We start from the raw sequence: 27,612 nt of genomic DNA, 5'->3' as shown, positions 1-27,612 counted from the left end.
TGTGTAGTCATTGTGAACAGCAAACCAGCAGCAGCCTGCACTGAAACAGTAATCTCGGTCCCTAAGGATCAGGGGCGACGGGTCGCAGTTACTGTATGTGGTGGATCAACCGGGATGCCCACCTGCGAATCAGCCACTGGCTTATTCTAAATTCTGGATGACAAAGGCCAGCCCTGCAGGTATCTGCTCTGAGCTCACCGAGCGTCTGGCCAGCAGAGTTTGCTGTGGTATGACGAAAAAAACAAATAAAAATAATCTTAAATTTATTTTTATTACCCTAGATAAATTAATTAATCCTTCCCCTAATAGTCCTACCCTCGACATCGGCTCCTCTCACAGCTGCAATGACTTCTTACATTTCTTTAAAAATAAAATACTAGACATCAGAAATGAGATTCCACAGACACCTTCTAAAGGAGGATTCCAGCACAATTTTACCAGCTGCACCTATTCTATTATGTGGGCTTTTTCTTTGATTACCTTAAAGGAACTGACAGAGCTAGTTTGACGTATGAGAGCTACTACATGCGCTCTTGATCCTATTCCTACACAACTATTAAAAGATGTTCTTGGTGTTAATACCCACATTTTAAAAAATACAAATGGTTCACTTTCCTCTAGTATAGTTCCCTCAGCTCTTAAGGTAGCTGTGGTAAAGCCTATGCTTAAGAAATACAATTTGGACCCTAACATCCCTAATAACTGTAGGCCAATCTCCAACCTACCACTCTTAGATAAGGTTCTAGAGAGAGTTGTTGCAGTTCAATTATAACAATTTCTAACTCTTAATATTCGAGAAGTTTCAGTCTGGTTTTCGTGCAGCACATAGCACCGAGACAGCCCTTGTTAGAGTTGTGAACAATCTGCTGATAAGCTCTGACTCAGGCTTTCCATCAGTATTAATTATTCTTCATATAAGTGCTGACTTTGATACTGTAGACCATTCCACTCTACTGAACTGCCTTGAAAGCACACTAGAACTGGCTGGCCTTGTCCTATCCTGGTTCAAATCTTTCTGATAGGTTTCAGTTCGTCTCTATTATGGAGATAAAATCACCATTATCGGAAGTTGTCTGTGGTGTTCCACAGGGCTCCATTCTAGGTCCCTTGCTGTTTTCATTATATATTCTACCGTTAGGTGACATTACCCGCAGACACAGAGTGAACTTCCATTGCTATGCTGATGATACCCAGCTATATTCGACCCTAAAGCCAGGAATTTCTTCTGCCTGGGTGTTATTAGCTACTTGCCTTACAGACATCAAGCACTGGATGTCACGGAATTTTCTAATGTTGAATTCAGATAAAATGGAGGTTATGCTAGTGGGATCACAGAATCAACTAAAAGGAAATGTGGGATTACATGAGCTCAACCCTTACAGTCTCTCATCAAAACCTAAACTATTAAGAGTTTGTTTGTCATCTTTGATCCTAATCTCTCATTGGAGACTCATATTAGGGAAGTTACTAAAGTATCTTTTTACCATTTGAGAAATATAGCCAAACTTAGATAACGTATTTCTGTATCTGATGCCGAGAGACTAATGAATGCCTTTGTTTCACCTAGAATTGATTACTGTAATGCACTTTTTTTTTTCTGGTATCCCAAAATGTGTGGTATCCCACTTGCAGCTTGTTCAGAATACTGCTGCTAGAATTCTGACTAAAACCAGGAAAAGTAAACATATACACTGGCTCCCTGTGCAGTACAGAATTGATTTTAAGATTTTGCTGTTAATTAATGCGGGGCTGCTGGTTTCCTAGAGTCAACAAAATCAAAAAGGGAGGTAAGGCTTTTTCTTGTTGAGCTCCTAAATTATGGAATGCTCTGCCTTCGTTTGTCAGGGAAGCTGGGATCGTTACAGTTTTCAAGTCACGAGTAAAAATACACTTTTATAAAATGGCTTTGTTATTGCTATAAAGACAAAAAGAATCGATGTTGTAAATCTCCCTCCCGATCAGAAAGGGCGTTGTGTAAAGACGGTGGTACGCTGGCCCCTAGATGGGCTGCCCTGATGGTAGGTGGAAACCGGAAGGTGACCATATTAGGGGGAGCGCGTAGTCGCCCGTACCCGGAATGACTCCATTGCGATCAACTGCGGGACAACCCTCTATTGGAGAAACCATGGCGATGAGCTGATTGCAGGGAGGAGGTCATGGGTACAAAGGGGAAGCAGCTAAGTCAGCACGCCGCTTTGCGTTGAAAAAACTTAACCTGATGGCCGTGCCTGTAGTTTGTTGTTTTTCTTGTTAAGTGTGTTTTTTGTGTTGCAGTGAAGGATTGAGCGCCCCGGACCTGTCGCTACCAAGCCAGCAATAACTCCAGAGCACTTTACTGCATAGCCCCACATCTTGCACCACGGTCCCCGGAACGGAGCATGCACTACTTCGTGTACGGAGGACGCGGGACCGACCATCAGACTATTGTCTTATAATTATTATTTTTGGGTTTGCAAGCCTGCTGTGTATCCCACAATACCATTGCTGGTAAAGGGGTGGATTCTTTTTGTTATCTATTATTAAAATACACTGACTGTTTTTGGGAGAAATACTGCATGGACCATTTACACCCGACAACAGTTATCTTAGTGAGTTTTAATGTACCTTTAACATTGCTGCTTTTGTATTATTATGTGTATATTACTATTTAAATGGTCTGACTGTGGCAGTTGTATGTGTGACATGCTATACAAATGTATTGTGGTTTGTTGTTTTTTTCTGCTATGTACCGTACAGTGCTTTACAATTCTTTTGTATAAAAAACACTACATAAATGCAATTTTATACACACACACACACACACACCACACACACACACACACACACACACACACACACACACACACACACACACACACACACACACACACACACACACACACACACACACACACACACACACACACACACACACACACACACACACACACACACACACACACACACACACACACACACACACACACACACACACACACACACACACACACACACACACACACACACACTGCCTGTAGTAAGTATTCATATTCACCCACCTTGGACATTTTCAGTTTGTTGTGTTACAACCAAAAATCTTGATGATTTAAATGGGCTTTTTTTTCCTTTGACTTACACAACCTACTCAACACTTTCAATGTGTGAAAAAATGGGGGGGGGTCCCACAGTTAGCTAGTGCATTCAAAGCAAAGATACATCCATAAAGACCAAATGAACTTTCAAAACAATTCCGGGATAAAGTTGTGGAAAGGCACAGATAAGGGGTGGGGTATAAAAAGATTTCAAAGGCATTGAATATCACTTGGAGAACATTCTAGTCGATCATTAAGAAGTGGAAGGTATACGGCACCACCCAGAATCTGCTTTGAGCAGGCCGTCCTCCCAAACTGAGCAGCCGGGTAAGAAGAGCATTGGTCAGAGAAGCCAACAAGAGGCCAATGACAACTCTGAAATACCTACAGCGTTCCATGGCTGTGATGGGAGAAAAAAACTGTCCATGTGTCAACAATAGCTCAGGTACTCCACAAATCTGGCCTGTATGGAAGAGTGGCAAGAAAGAAGTCATTTCTGAAAAAAAAAAAGCCCATGTAAAATACTGCTTGGAATGTGCAAAAAGGCATGTGGGACACTGTGAAAAGATGTGGTAAAAGATTCTGTGGTCCGATGAAACACAAAATGAACTATTTGGCCTAAATGATAAGCGTTGTAACTGGCGCAAACCCAACACAGCACATACCCAGGTAACACCATCCCTATTGTGAAGCATGGTAGTGGCAACATCATGCTATGGGGATGCTTTTCTTCGGCAGTGACTGGGAAGCGTGTCAGGGCAGAGGGCAAAATGGATGGAGCTAAATACAGGCAAATCCTTGAGGAAAACCTGCTTCAGTCTGCAAAAGACCTAAGACTGGGACAGAGATTTGCCTTTCAGCAGGACAAAGACCCCAAGCACACAGCCAAAGCGACACTGCAGTGGCTTAAAAACAAAAAAGTAAATGTCCTAAAATGACATTTTAATGTCCTAGAGCCCAGTCAAAGCCTGGACTTGAATCCGATTGAAAATCTGTGGCAATATTTGAAGATTGCTGTCCACCAACGATCCCCATCCAACTTGACAGAGCTTGAACAATTTTACCAAGAAGAACTGGCGAATATTGCACAATCCAGATGTGCAAACCTGGTAGAGAATTACCCCAAAAAACTCACAGCTGTAATTACTGCCAAAGATGGTTCTACCAAGTATTGACTCAGGGGGGTGAATACTTATCTAACCAAGACATTTCAGTTTTTTACATTTTTCATTAACTGTTGTTTCACAATAAAAATTCTCTTGCCTCTTCAAAGCGTTGATAGGTTAGTAGGTTGTGTAAATCAAAGAAAAAAAAATCCCATTTAAATGCATCAAGATTTCAGGCTGTAACACAACAAACTGTGAAAACGTCCAAGGGGGGTGAATACTTACTATAGGCACTGTATATATAACCAACGGGAGCGCCAGAGCCAATAGGACAATCCCTTCAGAATCACCAATGAAGACCGACAACTGCGCACAGCCAGGACGCAAAACTGTGCTGTCTGACTGTGACAGAGAGCGAATGAATCAGAGTCAACAATTTCCCTCCTGACCTGTGAGGGCATGGTATAACAGGAACAGTGTGCCCTGGACTGGATGATTTGACAGTTCATTCCAGGGTCAATCGGAAGTCGGCCATCCAAACAGGGGGCGAAGCCACAATACTAGAAGTCAGCACCTTACTGCAGTAGACGATGTGTCAGTTACGCATTGGAGGAGACGTGATTGCACTTGCTACCGAAGGGGACGTGACTGAAGGAATGACCGTGAGGAATGAAACGAAACCATGAGTGATAAGTGTTATATTGTCTGTCTTTGTGGATGGCTAAATAGCCAGGAGCTGTCGCTATTCACCCAGCATCAAACCCAGACTGCACTACACCACTGGTAGCACTATGTCATGTATTCCCAACACCACTTGCACCCGGAGCACTCACTGTTGGACTGGTGATCGTGTAGGTGTTTTAAAGTGTGTGTTTATTGTTATTATCATTTTGGGACCGAACCAAGTGGTTTTACTGGCTATACACATTGTTGAGTATAATCAGTGTTATTATGTAAAATCCCTTAATAAATCTTTGTTAATTATCATTGAACTGTTGTTGGACTGTTGTTTCTAAGGACTGCAACACCTCTACACCTGTGCACGACAAACCTTTTTGCCACAATGACTCACCCCGCACACCACGCGGCTGCACTTTACCAGGAGAGCAACTTGGGGACCCAAAAGAATAATTCTGTGATCCAAGAATAATTCTGTTTCACTGCTACTGCTGTTTTATAATCAAATTGCATGCACATATATTTCCTGTATAATCTAAAAGAGTTTTCTTATTTATAGATTTTTGTCCATAATAGAAAGAACATCAATCTTGACACAAAGGTTAAAAGCACCATTGTGTTAGTATTTTAAATAGAACTGAGTTATATTGAATGGATGCGAGTCATTCTCCCAGCAGTATTTAGGTACAAAGTCTAGCTGATTTACTTTTCTCCACTCATGGGCTGCAGGCTGAGAGAAAGCATCAATCAACCTTAACTTAATTGCTTTTCCAATAAAGAAAATTCTTTATCAACCATAATTTTCACTATTTTAAACCTCCCACATTGCAATAAATCCACTGCAAGATACACTGAAATAATATTTTTCCAGGATACATTTGTGGAATGGAGCCAATGTATAAATATATATATAATAAAAAAAAAAAAAAAAACTCAAAACATGTAAAGCGCAATACGCATTATAATATTAAGCGGGGCTCATAATTTCATAGTTTAACCCCATAACGCCTCTGGCTTTTACCAGTGAAAATGATCTTTTTTTAAAATTTTTTTTTTATTTTCGTATTAATAAGAACACATAGTAAAGAGCATCATAACATATAATTTGAAAACCTGAAAATCATAAACGACTCGGCAAGAGTGGGATCTGAACTTGCCAAAGAGATGGGTCAATGCATGAGAAATAAACTAAAAAAAAACAAACCAAAAAAAAAAAACAATGCCAGCTGGCTTCTCGCCATCAACCATTGAAGGGACTGGTGTTATAGAATCAGGGATCGAATCTGTGGGGAGCCTTGCAGCTGCTACTACCCCAGCAAGGGGACCACATAGGTGCTGGTGAACTTGATAATCAAGGGTACTGACAGACTACAGTGTGAAGAGAAGTAATGAGAGCATCATTTTGGTGGATAACGGTGGCTATAATACCATACAATTTTAACAATAAAATGTGAGCAGTTTTGATTCATCCAACATACCTTGCTATTTTTTATTTTATTATTTGCTATTTATTTATATCAAAGAAGAGTATTCTCATAACACAACCATTTGGCTTAAAATACAGCGGAGTAAAATTATTCAGTAAAAAATGACATGACAGCCTTTTGACAGTTTTTTTTTTTTTTTTTTAAGTTATTATATCTTGAAACACAGGTAACATTATACCTTTATCTTTGAGTGTTTTAATATGTGTTCTACCAAAGGATACCCAGTCTTTACCTTAATGTATCAGAATATTAAAAATGCTTGAAAAGTCTTTATATTGTATATTTAATTAAAAAAAAAAAAAAAAAAACACAAAAGAAAGCCTACCTGATTCCTCTGTGTCTTGATCTTCTGTCAGGCCCACGGAGACACCCATATCCACACACTTCTTGCTATGTGCCTTGGATTTCATATGCTTCGTCAAGTTACCTTTGATTGTAAAAGAATAAAATGCTAAATTATAACAATTGTCAATCGAGAGCTGATTTCGTAAAGAAAGAATAAAAGTTGCTTTCAACTTCTTGCAATTTACTGTGAAAAAAATAGGCATTTATTTTTCTTACAGTATTTCACACTGAATTCATGCTTTTATCAGTGCTGTGCATTTGGTTACTATGGCAATGGGGTCAAACAAATAGCGACTTCACGATTGGTGTTCAAGTCATACTACAGTGGCCTAGCGAGTCAGGGGCATGTATGATGTTACAATGTCTTCACACTACCTTAACAGCTAAAGAAATAATTTGCTTTTATGAAAATAATTCTAATAAGGTTATTGAATTCATCTCTTTTTATTGCTTGCCAAGTTTCATATACACAAATCTAAGTTTTCAAATTTTATTCCCAAATGTAGAGTTTTCTTACAATAATTTATTTAGATTCTTTAAAACAAACAAAAAACTATAAAAGTCTGATTACAATAAAATAATAATATGATTTTTAATTTACACCCCTAGGTTTTTTGTTGATTTTTCTTTTTTCTTCTTTTGTAGTATTACTATTTCTTATATCATTTTGTTATAATTTAGCTTGTAACTTTGTAACCTTGTCTCTATCTGCCTGTAATTGTATATATGTTTATTATGTTTTCTTGAATAATAATAAAAAATGATGATACAATGTATTAATAATTTGAAGGTATCTGTGAATTTAAAACTTCATAATTATTTCTACATAGTATTAGAAATGTAAAGGTTGCCATTAACATTTCTCCTGTGTATACGATTTATTTTAAGGCCGCAAAATTGCAAATTCCTTACCATTAGCATGTCAACATAAAAGGTTTAGAAAACTTGAACATGTTGCTCAATGTGTCACTCAAGGTTTTTTTAAAAAATAAATTTTTGTCTGCTTGTTATGTTTTTTGCAGCCAATGCAATATCTTTGCTTAGCTGTACCTGAGAAAATGCAGTAAAAAATGAAAGCAGTCCTATTTAGCTGGAAACAAGGTATTCTCAGCACAGCTAAGATTTTAGTTTTGGTTTGAAGGCAGCAGGAGCTTAGCCTGATTTTACATGTTTGCTTGACAGATGCCCTTATACAGGGTGACTTACAGAGGTAACAAGTTATTACAATATAGCTAAGAGATTACAATACCGCTAAGAAAAAAAGCAATACAGCTTTTTGTTTGGGGATTTTTTTAGTTTCTGTTTATACTTTTTTTAATCAAATGAAACGGTTTTTGCAATTATTGTGCATAGTGTTGGTTGTATGCATATGTGGTTTGTATTTGTAGTGTATACATGCAACTGCTGTTATAAACTGCAGAAAATGCTCGTCTGGCTTTACTACATTTTCAGTCTTGGCTACTTTGCTCTGCTCAAACCCCGGGGAGATATTTGATGTATTCAGTTTTAAATGATTTAAATCATGTTTGTAATGTAAACTATTTCCTGTGACATCAGACCTTTGGTACTTGCCCGTCCACCCGAAGTTGGGGCCCAACCAAATTTCCAATTCTAGCTACGCCCCTGGTGTGTGCACAACTATTCTGCAGCCCTACTTCAAGTTTTGGCACTGTATTATATAAAGGGGTTCTGATCTGGTTTTATTTTTGCTGAGTGCCCAAAATACCATAAAATTCACTCACATTTTAGAGTAATGTATTTGTTTGAGCCTTTACAGGGTTCTTTAATGAAACAACATGACATCTGTAGAGAACTGCATTGGAAATGGGTGAATAAGGTCAATCAGCCAGATCAGGAACACAATTATATTTAATACATCTAAATCGCTACAGGAATATGTTTACCCAAGCTACATGGACAAAGGCAACAGAAAAAGGTACACAGAATCTTTTAGATCAGAGTGCAACTATAAAAGTATTAATAGCTCCCTTCTACCAAAATCCAGCTCGCCTGCTACATGGAAATGATTTGTTTATACTCCATCAATACAAATCTAAAACACCTGTCTAGATCAAATAATATTTCTAACAGAATTATTATTATTTTTGTATCTGTGAATAAAAATAAAATATTTATAGATCTTAACTTGTAATAGAGACATGATAACCTGCTTTTCAGGAAACTTGCATTTGAATGATATTTTATCTAAACAATGAACACATCTAACCACCCCTAAAACTTGTAAGCTTGTTTTATAGCAAACTTCATTCCTCTATATTCTTATTGTATTTAGCGATGGTAACAAGGGGGTCAATCAAATCATTCTTGGTGAATGTGACAGGGAGAGCCGTCACTGGTTCTTGTGCGCATGTGTGCAGCTGAGATGCACAACACGAGACGTGTTGCCAGGCAATCAATTGAGCAGGTAGGCTCGCCCTGCACTGAGCTGACCAGGAGGTGCAGACTGGCTTGGGGGCACTCCCGGGGAGGCTGCACGCAACTCAAAAGGCGTCTGCATCGCCATGCTACACAGAGGGGTGCTTTGTTTACATCCAGGAGGAGTGCAACTGCTCTGCAAAATAACTACTACATAACCCTGCAACTGCTATACTGTGCCTGCATGTTATTAAAACTACGCATCTGTGTGGTGTGGTGGAATAGCCCAGATTCGAAGCGGAGACGTCCAGGCTATAGGGCGCATCCGCACTCACACCTTTACTGGATGCGCCACTCGGGAGCCCTGAGCCATTCATATTTAAATAAAATTAGAAGCTTTTGATTTTGCTAATGGTCCAAAGAATAATGAACCACAGAGTACATTAGTATTTTTATTAGCACGACTCTCTCAATGGTACATCAGTATATTTTTTTAGTAATTGATAGAACAAGCCTGGAGGTATGTAGGCAGACTTAATGATTCGCTGTTCTGTTTCCCAGTGTACGTAGGCAGCGGGTGATACTTTCTTAAGTCATGTTGACCTTTTATCAGATTGAAAAGTACCCATGTTTCTCTTAAATTATGTTAAAAAAAAAAAAAAAAGATAACCATGGTGTCAAGTGGTTCTAAATAAATATCCTACTTAATAAAATTCTCTTTTAAAAAAAAAACTATCTATATCTATCTATCTATCTATCTATCTATCTATCTATCTATCTATCTATCTATCTATCTATCTATCTATCTATCTATATATATATATATATTATATAATATATATATATATATATATGTTGGTCTGACTGAAACAGAACAATAATTAACAACAAATAAAATAATTAATGGTTAAAATAATTAACCACAAACTGAGCCGGTGATATAATAAAATTAAAAATTAAATAAAAAAAAAACAATTCTACTGATTACCAGTGAATGATTCCTAATCTTCAGTACAGAATTCTTTAAAATGATATGTAATGATGTACACACACACACACACTATTCCTATCTTTATCATACACTGTAGTTACATTAAATGCTGCTGTTAAAAACATTTTCTCACCTTTAGTTTTGAAGGAAAAGTTACAATAGTTGCAGTGATACGGTCGAACATCAGTGTGAGTTCGAATGTGCTTCCTCAGCATACTGGGTTTCTTACACCGTATCCCACACTCTTCACAAATGTACTTTCCCCTTCCTCTGCCTCGAACATACACATACTCTTCATTGGACTTATACCTGGTGACAATATTTAATGAACATTGTTAGATTATCATGCAACGTAAAACGGTTTCCAACTGAAACATTTATGTCAATATGTTTGTGGATTACACCATTCAGTGAGGAATATAACAATCAGCGATATACTACAAAGACGATGTTTAGTTTTGGTTTTCTGTCTCAGGGTATGTGATGTCTTTACTAGTCTAGTGCTGCCAAACAAAGATATTAATACATCATACTTTAAACTACAAAGGTGTTCTTAAATTAAAAGACAGAAAAACAAAATGTTGCCTGCTTTTCTAAAAATTTTTTTTTTTTTTTAATTAATTAAATTTTTTTTTTTAACAAAAAATCTCTCTCTCTCTCTGGAAAGTGCAGGTGCTCAGGTACCGAGTGTCCAGTTCAGTAGTGCGGGGCGTATGGTGTCTAAGGTGGAAGTGCTGGCAGTAGTGCGGCAGCTCCTTGGCGTGACAGATCACTCTGACCCCAGTTCTGATGATAAACAAGTAAAAACACGTAGCACACAAACAAATGCACGGCTCAGCAACACAGGTTCGGTGTTACCTCAAAGTCCCTGCACTTATAAAATGACGTCCCTTCTATACTATGAGACACTACCCCATGATCAGCGCAACTCAGCACACCTGCCAGTTGTCACACCTGGACAGTAATCTTTATCCCTAATATGGTCATTCTGCCCTGCATTAAGATGGCCGATTTCCATTTTCTGCCCCTCTCTCCAAGCCAGCCTGTCTCAGTACTGCTCTTACTCCCTGTCACATTTTGTGTTGATTAACCAGTAAAGTAAACCAGTGGAAAAATACAGTCTTTTATGCTCTGGCCTTGTCTATGGTATATGTCACTAGTGCAGCTAATTAATTTTATTCTCAGAATAAAAAATAAATTAGGATAATAATTAATACCTCACACAATTGAAGGGATACATGTCAACCACATTATTATTTTGCTTTAGAAAAATCATAGTAAAGATAATACTAAATAAAAATAGATTTGTGAAATGAATTATATTATGGTTTTGTATAATTTAGATATTCAATTTGTTTATATCAGTACAGTAAGTGCTCGACTAAAGAAAGCAGCAAACCAACTGATTTTGTAATTGGGCATCCCTAGTTTTATTCTCTCTCTCTCTCTCTCAGGAGGTAGTTGACTGAGATAGAAAGGCTCCTCACCCTCAGTGTTTAACAATGTGACATATGTAGAACTTCTAGATAAATTGCAATGTAATTATTTATTTGCTAATGACAGCGCATTAGGCTACTGTAGGAAGTAAGGTTTACTGTCCCTTTGTTCTTTGACTAACCGTACAGTCTCGTCTTTTATTCAGTATACTAGCACCAGTTTCAGTGCATGTTGGTTTCTGCTCTGAAATCTGTGTCTTTATAAAATGCTAATAACACTTTCCACACACACGCATTTGTATTTCCTTAGACATGTAGATGTAGGGGGTGACAGTATTTTTTTATATGCAAGTTCATTTATACAGATGAAATGTTGGGAAGTCGGCTCTTCGTGTGTATATGTATTTAATTAATTAATTTATGTTTGCATTGTTGTGCAACGTGTTGATATTTAAATTGTATCATGTGGTGAAGTTGGTTATGTTGAGTATAATAAATTACAGGTTCAATAATTAATGTTAAATTGTGAAATAAATCCCTTTAGTTTAATCCAGGGTACCTAAGGTAACAATTTATTTTTAAAAAGTACTTTTGTTGAAGAAATAAAATCATAACAACCTTTTTCGCTTTACTGGCTCAAATACATGTTTTTTATAGCACTTTAAAAAAACAGTCATAAAACGTTTGGCTGTAAAGGGGTTAACATCTGACATGGAGCGTTACCACCATCAGAGTAAATGCATATTTTTAATGTTGGTGGCTTTAAAGATGCAATGTGGCACCCATTTCTAATTAATAAGAGGAAACAGAGTAAGATTTGCTCTTTTGCCCTCTTGTACTTTGAGCCCCATCTTTGCCTCTGTACGTACCCTCCATCAAAGATTCTGACCCGCGCTGGTTCACTTTTTGTTGATGACTGTTCCTGGTCTGGTTCTTTTGTTTGCTGATTATCAACCTTGTCCTTGTTGCTGTTTTCCTTTGTAAAGGATTTTTGAGGGCTCAAGACCTGTAAAGCACAATGAAGAATATTTTATAATATATATATAATATATATATAGATATATCTATAATATATATATATATATATATTCTTTTATTCGTCGATGAACTTTTTATTGTACAAGTTAATATCAGTCTACTAAAAAAAGGAATGTACATTAGATTGCACAGTGCATTAGATGATTAATGCATTTAGCAGTGGCCAAATGTGACATTCTCATTGCAGCACAGCTTGTTAAACATCAAAACTGCTGATAATGCATTGTGTTTATATTTTACATATAATCTTAACAATCAATTATTCATTTTATATGTGAGTAAGAACTAGCGGAAAAATAAGATTAATGCCTCCATCAAATTATAACCAAAGTGTAATACTTTTTCATTCAAACATAATAGACATAATAATGTATTATTAATAATATAAAGGAACATACCTGATCATATTAGTTTCAAACGGTGAACTTTGAGAATATATATTAATTAGTCATAAACGTACGTCTTGAACCTAACTGTGTGTGTGTGTGTGTGTGTGTGTGTGTGTGTGTGTATATATATATATATATATATATATATATATATATATATATATATATATATATATATATAATGATCATACCTTGGGCAAGCTATTTTTCAACTTGCTGGAGTAAGTCAAGATGTCAAATTTAGACGTTGTAGTTATTGCTTGAGTGTAGTGTATCTTCTTTGCCTTCTGTTTGGAATCAAAAAGAGAGAGAGCAACCTTTGTTGGCAGTCCAAGAGGATTTGGATTGTTTGCACTAATTGCCCATGTGGAATAAGCAGAAACCCTTTGGTCAGCTTGCAGCACATGCAGAGGCTTTCTTTTCATCAGAAAACACCAAGTGAAACTTGTTGCAGTCTTCAGGCTTGGAAATGACAAACGATGGCTATCTCTTGTATTCACCACTGAAACAGATGAGGCTAGTTTTACTTGGCCCTGAAAGACATCTGGTTTGAACTGATTACTCACAGGAGACCTTCTCTCTTGACCTTTGCCTAAAGTTTTCAAATCTGAATTCACTGGTTGTGGAGAAACAGATGTCCCAGGTGAAATCCTTGTAAGAGAGTTCGATAAAGGAGAAACAGTTTCATTCTCTGATGTTTCGGAAGGCATTTTGTCTTGATGAGGTTTCCCTTGATGCTGTGGGACAAGTTCCAGGTCTGATAATAGGCTTCCCATTGGTTCTGTTGTGCACACTTGTCTAACCAGCATAAGTTTCCTTTGTCTGGTTACCTCTGCAGCTCTTGTGTTTAAGAAATTCAAAGATCTACCTTCAGTGGTACAGGCTGCTCCATGTTCATCCTTAACTCGTTTCTGGTGCTTTTCCATAGCAATATCTAAACTATTGGCAGGGGAAAGCATCCGTTTACTTGAAGCAGTAGGTTCCTGTAGTGGCAAAAGACTCGCATATGACATTGTCTGAGCACACTGCAAGGAACCTAATGCAGAAGAGTTTATAGTGTCATTGGTGTTTTTTTGAATCCCTGGAACAGAGAGACATTTTTCTTGAGAATTAATTAAAGTATGTGGTTTGTCTAGGTGAACTTGTGACATTTTACTTATTTCAGTAACAGTGTTATGTACAGGGGAAGTTCCAGGAGATTGGTTGACCTGATCATTTGGTTTTGAACTGGCAATTTGGTGAATCTGTGGCATCAAACATAAATCTGATATTGCTTCTGGTGGTCTAGACTTAATGTTTACTTCATTTGAAACTTCAATATGTATTACAGGCAAGGTACTGCATGAAACTTGTGTAGTTGGTAGCATGTACATTTTATCAGTTTTTAGAGGAGCTACATGTAACTGATACTTAGGAATATAGGTTTTATTTTGCTGTGAATCAGAAGTTTGGACACAAGGCTTCTGTATTTCTCGCCTGCCTGCAGTTTGTGGGACTGATGAATTCTGTGACCATAGAGTAACATGACCACTGTAAATGTTTTGCCAGGGATGTGGAAGTCCATGGACTGGGGGCTGCTGCACATGTATTTGACTGCCCACATTAACACTGTGAACAAAGTGCTCACTTTTGTTCTCAACAGGTTCTTGTATTGAATGTTGTGAAATTACAGTTGCCACTGAAGATCTACAAGCAGCCTGGGACCTGTGATGGGATACTGCAGCCATACTGATTGTGGGACCCTGCTTAAAGGACATTGGAAGCTTGCCATGGGATTGTTTGCTTTCAGGACTAATACTTAAAGACATCTGCCGAACAAGAGGCCCTCTTCTCCTTTCTATAAGAGGCACTTGAACTCCTACCACTACTGGAGAAGCCCTTGGCAAAACTGTCTCCATAGAGGATATAGATCTTGTGGGTGAAATGCTTCCACAATCAAAGGACTTGCTGCGATATTCTGCGGTAACCTCAACAGAAGGTTGAGTGCAACTGATTTGCTCAGACGCAGCCCTTCTCATTTCTCTTAAGTGTGAACCAGGAACACCCAAGGTATTGGTGGCCACTGGCAGCCTACGAAACTCTATGGGTTTGCCTATACAGTCTGCCTTCAAAGGACTCTCGGCTCTTGGCATCTCATCCCTATCAAAAGAAGCAGATATGCTAGAGCAATGTGATAAGCTACTTTCCCGACTAAGGCTTCTGGACAATGAAGATTCAAAACTTGAGTCTGCAGATGAGTTTTCCATTTCAGCTAACCGAATTCTTTTTTTTTTTGGAGGGAGTTTTTCTGTTGGCAGTTTAGACAGACTTTCACTACGCTGGGGCCAGTTAAATGTTTCCAATGGCTTTTCTTGTTCTGATGCTTGGCTTTCCGGCTCTCTGTCTGGCTCTTCGGTGACCAGAATTTCAGGAACTTGAATGTTGTGTTGGCGAACTAGTCTTGATTGATGTACAGAAATGGTGCTTTTCCCAGGAACTACTTTTTCATCATTCTGCTGGTCAGGCAGGGGCTTTTCAAGTACAGCTGTCGGTTGGCTTTTCTCCTGATTAGCATTCACTGTTGTTATAGACAGTTGTTTAGTGATAATTTGAATGTCCTTGTCTTGTAAATTAGTAGGACAAATGTTCTCAAAAGACTCTGATTTCTCAAATGAACTGGGCCTACTTAATGAGTTTGTATGCTGAATCACAGATATACCACTGCCCTGTCTTTTTAAGTCTCCTCTTTCTTTAGAAGTTTCTCTGATGGGAGACAATCTTGAATCTACAACCTCTGTACTTCTTGCAACTAACTGCACTTGAGAACCTTGCCCTGGAATATTGGTGGGCTGTAATTCTCCCATGGTAGCAGCATTTTTACCAAAAATCCTCCTACACATTTCTTGGGACAGCTGGGTTGACAGAGAATCAAAGCTGGAATTAAATGGAGCACTATTTTCAGTTGGTGAAGGTTCATCATCATCTCCAACACTTTTCATTTTTCTTCTCTTTCTTATCAATGGTGTTTGCTCCACAACGCCTGTGGCCGGCATCACTCTGTAATGAAAAATTTGGGGCTGTGTACAGCGTGGCAACATATCCTGCTCCAGCTCTCGCACAGCTAAAGCTTTGCTTTTTGGTCCATGCAATTCTGAACAGTAGAACTTTTTGTGATTTTCAAAGTTCTCCAGCTTTCTGTATCGGTTTCGGCAAGTTTCACATTCATACATTGTCCCTCTGCCTTGCTGTGATTTTTTATTCTTCTCTAGAGTTACTCCTTGTTCACATGATTTACTTCTTCGCATTATTTCTGTGGTCAAGCTGGACCCATGGTAGCTTTCATCCACAGAATGTGTTGAGGCAAGACTGTGAGCTTCACTGGTTGAAGAATCCTCAATAGCTGTCTGTCTCACAAGTGTACGGGGATGGACTGCCTGAAGCGGGGTGGGAGGACCAGATACAAAGACATCATCATAAACAGACCCTATTTTGTCATCATATGACTGACTACCTCGCAGTAGATGAGGTGGAGGTGCTACATTAGGGGGAAGAGTTGAGTATCCAGGTGTTGTAGGCATAGAATTACTTCTAGTTATTGGCAAATTGTCCATAGATGGATATTGGGAAGGGACAGACAGAAGAAACACTGGCTTTGACTTATCTGTGGGCGTGAAAGGGGACTTTGGTATATCAGAGCTTGAGCTTGTCCTTCTACCAATAGGTTTTAAATCAAACTGGAAAGAGTCTTTGAATATATAAGATTTTGGAGAGTCTATGCTCCCTCTTCTTGAAAGAGATGTCCTTCTTGGTTTGACACTATCCAACTGCTTGTCATCAACCACTGCTTCATTATCTGAAATTAACTTTGAGATTCTCTCTTCAAGTGACTTTGTTTCCATTGGTGGACGCATCTGGCCAGATGGAGCAGACGTCTTCTCTGTGTAGTTTGACTGCACTACTGATACCATGACTTGGGTAGTGTGAGATGGACAAGGAGAGATGTTTTTATGTACATCTATTTCAGCTGTAGGTATTAACTTAACAAAGGGACTAGGGGGACTCACTGTCTGATCTGCACTTTCTGATCTTGAAAAGTAACCCGAATCTGTGCTGCCTAAGCTCCTTGGACTTAAAAGGCACTTGCTTTGCTGATGCTGTGAAAAGTCTGTTGCCTGCTGCCTTTGTAAATGTACATGCCCACTTCCAGGAGATTTACTGTGCCTCTCCTCAATATCACTCATGTCATCTTGGGGCAGGTTTGTGTTATCAACCTCTATTAACAAAGACTTCACCGATAAGCTTGACCTTAAACTTGCTGTTTGGAATTCCCTTTGCCTCTGTGCCGTGGTTAGCTCGGGGGTAGAGTCTGTCACTCTTGGACTGTCGGCCCTCAGTGGGGATACATTTACAGGGTAAACTACCACTTTTGGCAAAGCAGCAGTTACTTTGGGTTCTGATGATCTCTGAGCTACTCCAGATTCTGCTGTCTCATAAACAATCAAGGTTTCATTAACCTGACTGATTGGGATGGGGGTTGTTTTTTTAAAACTGTTATCAGAAAATGACATAATACTACTTTGTGTTGATTCCAGTTCTAAGTGTCTTTTGTCGGGCGCGCATTCCTCCTCACTTTCACCGCTTTCATCCACATCTGAGTGAATACTAAGTGCTTTGTCAGAATCTTGTGATAGAGTCCCACTGCTAGAATCTGGACGCAAGACCAGGCCTAGCTTGATAGCATGGGCATGGGATTTTTTGTGCTTGTACAAATTGCTTTTAGTCTTAAAAGAAAATCCACATGTGACACAAGGATAGGGACGTTCCCCTGTGTGGGACCGGATGTGCTTTAGGAGGACACTGGGTTTAGCACAAGCCCGGCTGCAATATTCACAAACATATTTTCCTTGTTTTTTAGGTTTCTGTTCCCTAACAGAGATATTGGAAACCTGTTCTGCCCCATGATTCACAACTGTGGCCAGTTGTGTTGGACTATGCCCAGGTGTTACAGGAACTTGTATAGAACTGGGCACACTGGCAGACACTGACTGACATGTATGAATCATTGGCTGGCTCTGGCGAAGAACCCGAGGGCTTGAAGAATTAGGAACATGAGTAAGTGAAGAGTTTTCTGCCACACTGTAATGTTGCTGCAGGCAATGTTTTTCTTGACCATGTTGGTGCCCACTTGATCTTACAAAGTCCCGAACAGTTTGCTGTGAATTTTGTTGCCCAGTTGATGCATGCCGATACTGTAAATGAGATTCAATTTGATCATGTCCTTGCTCATTTTTTGCTAATGAAGATAACTGTAAAATACTGGGATAATAATGGGATTCAGAAACAAACTCAGGCTGTGACATTGAAGATTTATTTCGAACCCTTAAATTACTATCTGATGTTCCAGCCTTTTGTCCTGTGGGCTGTTTCTCATCATTTAGTCCTGATTTTCCTATATGGGCACCACAAGCATAGGATTTCTTCTTTGTCAAAGAGCTCAGATCTGGCTCCATTGCTTTCAACAAGACTTCAAGTGAAGCACTAGCATTTGAAGAGGAGGAACTATTTGAAATGCAAGTGCTGTCTGCAGGATTACAGTTCCAGTTTTCATTTGACAACGATTTAGTGGCAGTCGGGCAACTTGACTGTTCTTGTGACATGGGTGTTTTATCAGCCACTACACATTGTAAATTGTTACCATTTTGACAGTCTTCTACTTTCCCAATACACAGATCAAATGACTGCTTCTGCACCACAGGGGTCTCTGCCTGCATTGGCCTTTCACAATCTGTTGCTTCCACAATGGACTCTGTATTCACTCTCTTTTTCTGCAGGATATCTTGCACTGCAGATTTTTCATTTTGCAGGTCTCCATTTTGTACAGGTGAACTGTGTAAATGATTTGATGGGTCAGGGAACGAACAGGAGGATGTGTCTGCCTTTACTTTAAGTTTAGATGCTGCTGATGTACAAATCTTTGACTGGGGAGGTTTCTTTACAGGTGACTTGGGGATTTTCTTTATTTGATTTTCAGAAACCACTTTTTTTCGTTTGACACCTTTTATGGTTTCTGTAATTCTTCTGTCACGCTCATAGATACCTGTTGAACAAACAGAATAGTGCATAAATTCTGAACAGTATATGGACCATAATTCTTTCATGAATTTTAAACGTTATTATCATTCTAGAGTTTAAGCAAGGTAAATAAGGAAGAAGCTAAAGCAGTAGGAATAGAAGTGAAGTTTCAACCTCCAGGAAATGTATGGTACCTAGAGCAGGAATCAGTTACCTCTTGTTATAATAACAGAATACAGTATGTGAAGCGTGTGTTAGAGTTGATGCTGGTGAGAGGTGAAGGTTTTCGTGTTGCATGCTGTCCTGTCTCGTTTGTTTATTTACGTCTCTGAGTGTTTTTGTAGACCTTTTGTTTGGGCCCTTGTGCCGTGTATTTTGTTAATGTGTTTTGTTCTGTCCAGTGTTTTGTTTGTGATTTATTATTATTAAACGTGTACCTCAGCGCTTAACCTACAACTTCTGTGTCTGAGTCTCCCTTCCATGCTGTCCTGTCACATAGTTTCTCAAAAGAAAAATCGTGAACATATTTAGGGGCTGTCAGAAATTCTCAGCATTTTCTGAATGCGTATAAAGCGTGCGCTGGGGGGGGGGGGGGGGGGGGGGGGGTGGGGGGGCGTTGTAGAATACTGATACAAATTATGACACTTTTGCTTAGCTTACAGCCCCAATATGCCAGTGCAGAAGAAAACATGTCAGTGCCGTGGATGGGAGGAAAATAATCTTCGAATCAGCTTTTCACTTCATATGAAGCTTTTTTTTTTTTTTTTTTTTTTTTAAAACAAAGATTTAGTATTACTATTACCTGCCTATATGCTTGTGCAGAGTATATATTTATTTTTTGTTTACTATTGATATATTTTTTAACAATCTGGTCTATCATATATATTTTTTTATTTTTTGTGAACATTAACTCACTGTATTTTTATGTAGCAACATAAATAAGTTAAAATACGGTACTTCAAAATTAATTCAAAGCACACAAAAAAAGTTACTGATATTAATCAAAAATGTTTACCTGCAAATACTTTGTCTAAACAATAACTTTGAAATGAATATGAAAAGGGGTATACCCATTGTAGTTGGTAGCATGTTTCATAAAATCAGGCAACGACAGTAAGAGCTGCAACAAAACTGCAACATAAGTTTTATTTTTTTATGCCCCAGCTGTCACGTTCCAGGAATTTTCCTTAAGATAGCCAGTGAAACACTCCCATCATTAATATGTTTATCTTTAAACTATGTACAGCTATGGCCAAAAGTTTTGCATCCCTCTATATATTGAACTAATGTTGAATTAGTTAAATCTAAACATTCAAATTAAACCTGCTGAATGTTATGTTAACATATTGCATATAATACCACTTTGTAGTTTTCCAAAAATTAAAAAATATGACATTTCAAAATCTAACATGAAATATTGTACTACTACAACTACTATGGCTTCCAGTAGGCTTTTGCAATATCATTTTGCAGTTTCTTTGATTACACGATGTTAAATAAAATATCTAAATTATGTCCATATAGTTGTTTTATTTTGTTTATGTTTCTTTAAATAATGTTTCAATCTTAAAATTCTAGTTGATGCTAAATGTTTGGCCATAACTGTATTTCGCCTGTTCTTTATTTCTCTAAAAAAATCCACTATACTAAATCCTGCTAGTAAACCTGTTAAAGGGTTAATCCCCTGTTAATGAAGAAGTGCATTTCCTGGTCATTTCCAAAGAAAAACCACAACAACAAGCAGTGCTGTCACTGATAAAGCTTTCTGGTAACATGTTTTTAACAGCTCCTTTCTGTTCTTTAAAACAGTTTTAATTTGATTTAAATCTTCCTTTTTACTTTATATTTTTTCATTACACATCAGATGAAAAGTTGCCCTACATGATTTGCTGTAGTTCCTAATCTTGATGACGGTGTGTACACTTGGCTTTTCCCAATCCACTTAAAATACAAAAAAAAAAAAGCATACTGTATGTAGTAGTTGACACAAGTGTTCTCTGTAGTGTATACTAATCCAATTGTACATGCATTACTTTAATGTAATTTGTAATACACAATTTGGTGTCAAGATATTGGGGAAAGGATTGGTTTGTTGTAATATGGCTTAAAACATTTTTTTGAGATGGAAATATTAATAATTAACAGCAGATCACACCAGGTACAACACTGTAACCAGGGATCACTGCACTTTAACACTGCCTTTTCAACCATGGTTTCATCCAGCTATTTGTTTATTGCCTGTTCTTTGAGCTAGTTACTTCCTTTCACAATATCATTAATCCAGCAAAGGACCCACAGGGGTCATTATTTACAGGATATTAAAATTCAACAATAATGAGTTACTAGAATCCATGGTAAGGGATCAAGGAATTATTATACTGCTGAAAGTTCTTATTGTGTATCGGCGTGTGGGACTGAAAGGACTATTTGTATTCCAAAAATGCTGCCGTCCTGCTTTACAGGTAATGTTTGGGAAAACTACTTCAGAATTTGTTCAGTAGTAAGGCTACATTGTGAGTATTGTATTATACTCTTGTGGGTTTGCAAAATTAAGTCATCTTTCCTAATGTTTATACCAGCACAGTGTACTGGCCACATGCACAGGTGCTGATAAAACAGTGGAATAACCACATACTGGTATAGATGGTCACAACTAAAAAGGTACAAACAAAACACACTGGAAAATGTTTATTGTTTGTAGAAAGGTATAAAATAATAATAATAAAAAAAAAAAACAGACAAGATAATATTTTCACAAAACATAATTATTCTTTAAGTACCAGTAGCAAACATTTAGTTCTGCCCTTTTGAAGCAGCCTTGGCATGATAGCTCTGCTAACATATTCAACTCAAACTAATCCAAGAAAACAGACGACAAGAACAAACCTGTACTACTACTTAATTTTTAAAAGCTCTTGTTCTATTCAAATTAGCTGGCAGGGGACACTTTAAACTTTTATCAATCATCCTGTTGTAAAAGTAGAATAAAAAATGATGTTCACCACTTGATGTTCCTTTTTTTGCAATGATAAGTTTCACAACTTTTTCTGTTTCAAATAAACTGAAAACGCAGTTACCCCCCTTTGTGCCTTCATAAAAATAAAAAGCTACCAAAGCTACCATGCAAATCAGGCCACAGCCTGCAAGTTATGACGACCACGAGCACTAAAACACACGTAAAGAATGGGGCAAAGCATGTCACAAAAATCGCATTACAGGGCAAAGGCAGTTTGCTCCCATTTGCACCAAGTTTTGTCATCATAATCGGGGGGTAAATCGCATTTTGCCCTAGTGTTACAGGTTTGCCCCTCATCAAACGCAGGGCCTATGTGGTTAAGTCAGATTGACGGACAACTCGTAAATGACTGCAGTCAAATGCACACTGGGAACACATTTGATACAATACTAAGAAGTACTACAATACTAAAAAATAACTAAATATCTGGAACATGCTGGTAAATATTAATTAACAAAAAAACAGCTTAATACATGTATAACACATAATCAGCTCTGAAACAAACTCTTATCTATTTAAATACCTGTACAAGTTAACTTCACATTACCCTATATTACAGGAAAACAAAACTTAGTAAGTGGCACAGTTTGCCATTCTATGAAAACAATAATTTATATAATTACATAACATGCCTGCAACAAGCATTGCGAGTTCGTAACAAAACTGCACATTCACATTATATCAAACAGCTTTATTAATGGCTCTTTCATTGACGTCATTTTTCAAAGATCTACTTTGCACAAGTCTGTTTCTCACTAATTATTCCCACCAGTCAAGCTTTGTTTTCATAATTCTATCTACATCAGCACCAAGTTATCAATATTTCTTGTTAGAATCTTTAAAAAACAAAAAACAAATCTAAAACAATAATGGTTATCATTCAATGAATCCTCAGTAGAAAGGGTCTTGAAGAATACCTTCTAAATTAACATTCTTACCTATTCATTAGCAAACTTTCAACAAGGAACATAAAGTGAAAATTACCTTTGCTTTTTGTCCCTTGAAATCCATTGGCGATCCAGCTATTTGCTTGATTAAAATGACTACATAGTTTCGTTCTAGCTGCCTGTCTCTGGATATACTGAAGCCCACAAGTTATTGCATCGCCCACATTCTCTCTCCCTCTTGCGCTCTCTCCTTATTTTTTTTAAATAAGCTGTGGGCTTGTACAAAAAGACACCGATAAGAAAAAAGCTAGAACAGGCCATTCACTTATCTACCAATATTGTGCTGTGGTATTAGCTATGTGTTATTCTTTTTTGGAAAAAAGTCCTACTACTTAAAATATGTAAAGAATAGCACTTTTTCAAGGCAGACTAGAGATCATTGAAGTACCAACTTACAGAAGAATTCCTTTTTGTAATTACTGTGTAGTTTGAACCACAAGTGAACTCTGTTCTGGTTCCATTATTCTTGAAAGTAACACAGTGATACTCCTATGTTTACAGAACAGAGAATCACAGCATGATGGAGATGACAGCCCAAGGTAAAGGAATACAAATGTCGTCTGGGTATTCCCCAACTGGTGCGGGGATCCCGAGGCCCTGGGGTTGCTAAATATGCAAAACAGCCCTCACTGAGCGCCAAGGTCCTAAGCTATTTTTAACTTCACAAAAAGACATTCTGGTTCTGTTCTGCATTGCTCCCTAGTCACGGAACTCATCTCTGTGCCTGGCTGAGGTCACTTCTGAACAATGATGGTAAACACTTTTTTTGCTGAATAGTTTTAATGCAGCTCATCCTAGAACAGACAGGGTGGCTGTTGCAGCAAATATACAGAGAGTAAAAAAAAAAAAAAAAGCTTTTTGCTATATTTAAAACTGCATCATCCCATAAGCATATTATCATTTACTTTCCAACAATAAACAAATAACCTTTCACTCTTTAAAGCACCCACTCTGTATTAAGGGTTACCAATAGCTAGCTACTATATATTTTATTAATACTATGCTTTGTAGTTCAATGCCAATGTAAACTATGGACCATTTATATTAAATACATTTTAAAAAATGCTGTTTTATTAGCAATTCTGAGTTGAATTACTGGATTTAAGATCTACAGTAATGCTGGGTAATGCAGTAGGCCTAATGCTGGGTAGGACTACAACCCATACAATTAGGCCTATGCTTTTTATTATTTTTATTTTTTTTTTTACCTCTGGGAGGTAGGCAGTGCATAAAGAAAAACTACAGCAAATCTCTAAGACCAATATAAATGCTAATGCTACAATTATTGCCTATGTATATCTAGATTGTATAGGATCTTACAATATACTTTGAAGAAGGAAGAATGCTCACATTTCTGAAAAAGTCTTCTACAGTTGAACGAAGTCACTGCACTGCAGCTGCACACTTTCCTATTTACATCACATCATTTCTTATAATTACTGTAATACGTTTTGTTTTATAAGTGGATCAAGGTTATGTTGACATTCTGCAGAAAAATTACAAACGAATCAGCTCATGTAAACTTTACTTATGTTGTGAATCTGCTTTTGCAACCTTGGTAAATAACAGTAACTCGTCATCACATGAAACTGCTGTAAAGAAATATCAGCAAGGGGCTGGCTGTGTGTTCATTAGTTTGTTCATATGAGAAAAACAATTTCTATACCACAACAACAGCTGTCTTAACCACCAAGCATGTGATTTTTCTTCAGACTGTTATAAATTACATCGAAAGTCAAGCAAATTTTAGCCCCTTGTGGCATGGAAAAAAAAAAAAAAAAAAAAACAGTACAGGATTATCACTTATTTATTATTGACTGATATACTGGGAATATTTTTTATACCATAATAAAGGCTGCATATAGTATTATGGTGTCAAATATTTTATATATAAACTAGAATGGGCTGCTATTCCATTCCAATTTAAGAAATAACCTTTTGACACTGCAGAGATCAAATTAATTTTCACAAAGGTGAGGAAAGCACAGTAGTAGTAATATACTTTACCAATACATGGCTCTTTTTCACGCAACAAGGGCTTGGTTAATATGCAAAAATAAAAGTAAGTCTCACCTTATTGGCAGTACATTTCGGGCAATTTGCCTTTAATGTAGTTTTCTTTTAGGGAGGGAAACTCTCCTTTAAAATTCAAATGGACAAATTAATATAAAAATCTGGGAGGGTATATATAAATGTTTCTGTCAGTGTTCCAGTTTTGGGTGACTCCTGTTACTGATATTGTGCAGCTTTCTTAAACTGGGTTTACAAGAAGTTTTTAGGTTGTGCTGAAGAATCGCAAATGCAGCCTGCCTTATTTAGCTACTAAAAAAAAAAAAAAAAAAAAAGTAACAAAAAGGAAACAAAACTGAAAAGCTTAAAGCAATCAGCTATCTGATCACCAAACATAAAAATAACAAAAGTATGGGGGACAAAAAGAAAAAAAAAAAAAAAAACTTTCAATGCTTTCTTTCTTTCATTAGTTATTTATAACAATGCTGTTTTTTTACAGCTTCAGTATTTTGTATAACCATGCTTATAAAACAACTACATTATAAAGTAAAATCAATTTGAAACATTGAATAGTGTGCCATTCTAAAAAAAATAAAATTATATAACTAAATAAAAAAAAAAAAAAAAACATACTGAATTTTTTACTTTTATTTATTGCAGATCTCAGTTGTTAATAAACAATTACTTGGTACTGCCTTTAGTTAAAGTAGTAAATTGGGCAAGATTACATCACAAACCAGATCATCACTGCTGAAGTCTCCTGAACTTATGGTACAGCTTTCAAACTGGTTGCTACGCAAAAAAAAAATCTTAGTTTTTAGACAACTTGCAAGGCTTTTTATCATGAGGAGGTGGATTTCCCCACCCTTTTTAGCCATACCATGTTTTGGCCGCGCACATGCTATAGCGTGAAGAATGTGCTGATATGAGAGTGCTATGTCACATTCTCAAGACAAAACTGCATGTAAAGCAAGCATATGTTTATTACTAAATACACACACACACAATTGTCACACAACTTGCGCAGAGATACAAGTTGTAATGTACATTTTGCTGTACTGCAAGTGGCTCATGTTCTTCATTGATTTATTTAAATTATGCCACAATAAAACACTGAAGAGGAAGAAATTAACTGAAAATGTATCAAACTCTGATCACTGTTTGTACACTATACTATGACTTGAGTCCAAAATATTATTTATAAAATGCACATATTTAGTTCAGTACAAAGCCCCCAGTTCTATAAAGCAATAAATCAGTGAAATTAAAAACATATTTGAAAATATGTTTGTAAATAAATACTGCCCTGCCACTATATAATTTTACTAAATGTTTTGTCATATGTTTAAAAATGTTGTCATAATGTCTTTATCCTGTTGTCATATTTACCAAGAAATTTGGGATGAAACTTTTTTTTTTTTCATCTCAGCCTTAGATTTTTTTTTTTTAAGCATAGAATTAAAGCTATTTCACTAAAGCCGATATTACTGTATAGTTAAATTATAACAGTAATTGAAAAATGTAATTGAACGCTACCAGGAAGTTTCTAGGTTTCTATTTTTACCTTGCTCGTTGTTTAGTCATATGAAAATCATTTGACCTTCCCTTATAACGCAGGTGGAGATCGGCTCATCTGATTAATCTGCAGTTCTACTATTGCTATTTGGAGGCACCCAAACTTACAAATGAAAATATAACCCGTATTATTATTATGAATCATCATCATCACATGGGTCTACTGAAAACTGTCTTGTGACAGTATATCTGCATGTTCCTGCCCCCATTTCTTATACATTATGCTACTTTTTTTCTTAAAAACATTAAAAAATGTAGTTACTCAGTTGTTGAACTGTTTGATTCAGCCTAGTTTCTCCTCGTTTATCAATGTAGTAAATATACTTGAGCTTGTCATCACATCACAGTACAACATACGATTTTCATGGACTGGCTCTCTGCAAGGCTTAGCACTGTAAGGATTATACAGTGGTGGAGGATGAGAAAGATGGGTCCCAGTGCAGGACCTTATTGTGGGCCCCTCTAAAAAGTAATTTAACACTTGTTTATAAACATAAAACATGTCAAGTGTTCAGTATTTAACAATATTTAATGAAGCTCTGTGCACTGTTTAATTATAATACTATAATATTATATTGTCACATGTTGAGAAATTATTTGTCTATGAATGTATAATTATAATGTGAATATATTATATTACCTTTGTTATCAGTAACTTCAAATGAACTACATTAGGTTATTTTTTCTAATCATACAGTAACTTGGATAATGGATTGTACCTTTTAACAATGTAAGTAACAATTCATTTACATATTACACTGTCAGATAGAACAGTTTTAGTATACTTGATTTAATACTAAGTATACGTCAGTGAACCTTAGGTAGTTTAGATAAAATTGATTCCAACCAGTGCATTTGTAGTTACGAAATGCCTTGACACAAACCTATGACAGCCTTTGTTACCCCAGCTTCTATTGGCCGATGAGAGTAGAAAAGACACTCCTACACTGCTGCAAATCAGTGATTAATGACTTTCCAAAATCCCCCACTGCATCTTTGCGAGAAGGATGACTTTCAGTGCCTCTGTCTCTACTACTGTAACAGCCTACCAATGCATAAACACCTTCCCTTTGGAGCCTGGAGCCCAGTGGAGAAA

General features: G+C 37.1%; 1 protein-coding gene across 3 annotated transcripts in view; it reads right to left on the bottom strand.

The window, feature by feature from the left end:
- The window catches only part of LOC121314863 (zinc finger protein 40-like), an 83,628-nt gene that overhangs the window by 13,946 nt on the left and 42,070 nt on the right, over window positions 1-27,612 (bottom strand). For 2 of the 3 annotated variants that reach the window (XM_041248579.1, XM_041248580.1), the window contains exons 4-8: window positions 13,109-18,993; window positions 12,360-12,496; window positions 10,739-10,840; window positions 10,188-10,363; window positions 6,668-6,769 (exon numbers count right to left, since the gene is read on the bottom strand). In XM_041248579.1, coding sequence (XP_041104513.1) covers window positions 6,668-6,769; window positions 10,188-10,363; window positions 10,739-10,840; window positions 12,360-12,496; window positions 13,109-18,993 — 6,402 coding nt within the window. The remainder of the gene's footprint in view (window positions 1-6,667; window positions 6,770-10,187; window positions 10,364-10,738; window positions 10,841-12,359; window positions 12,497-13,108; window positions 18,994-27,612) is intronic. The other variant, XM_041248581.1, reaches the window with a different exon arrangement.

This window comes from Polyodon spathula, chromosome 4 (assembly GCF_017654505.1).
Source record: "Polyodon spathula isolate WHYD16114869_AA chromosome 4, ASM1765450v1, whole genome shotgun sequence".
Taxonomy (NCBI): Eukaryota; Metazoa; Chordata; class Actinopteri; order Acipenseriformes; family Polyodontidae; genus Polyodon; species Polyodon spathula.
Note: the sequence above shows the minus strand (reverse complement) of the source record. Positions and strands in the feature narration are given on the sequence as shown.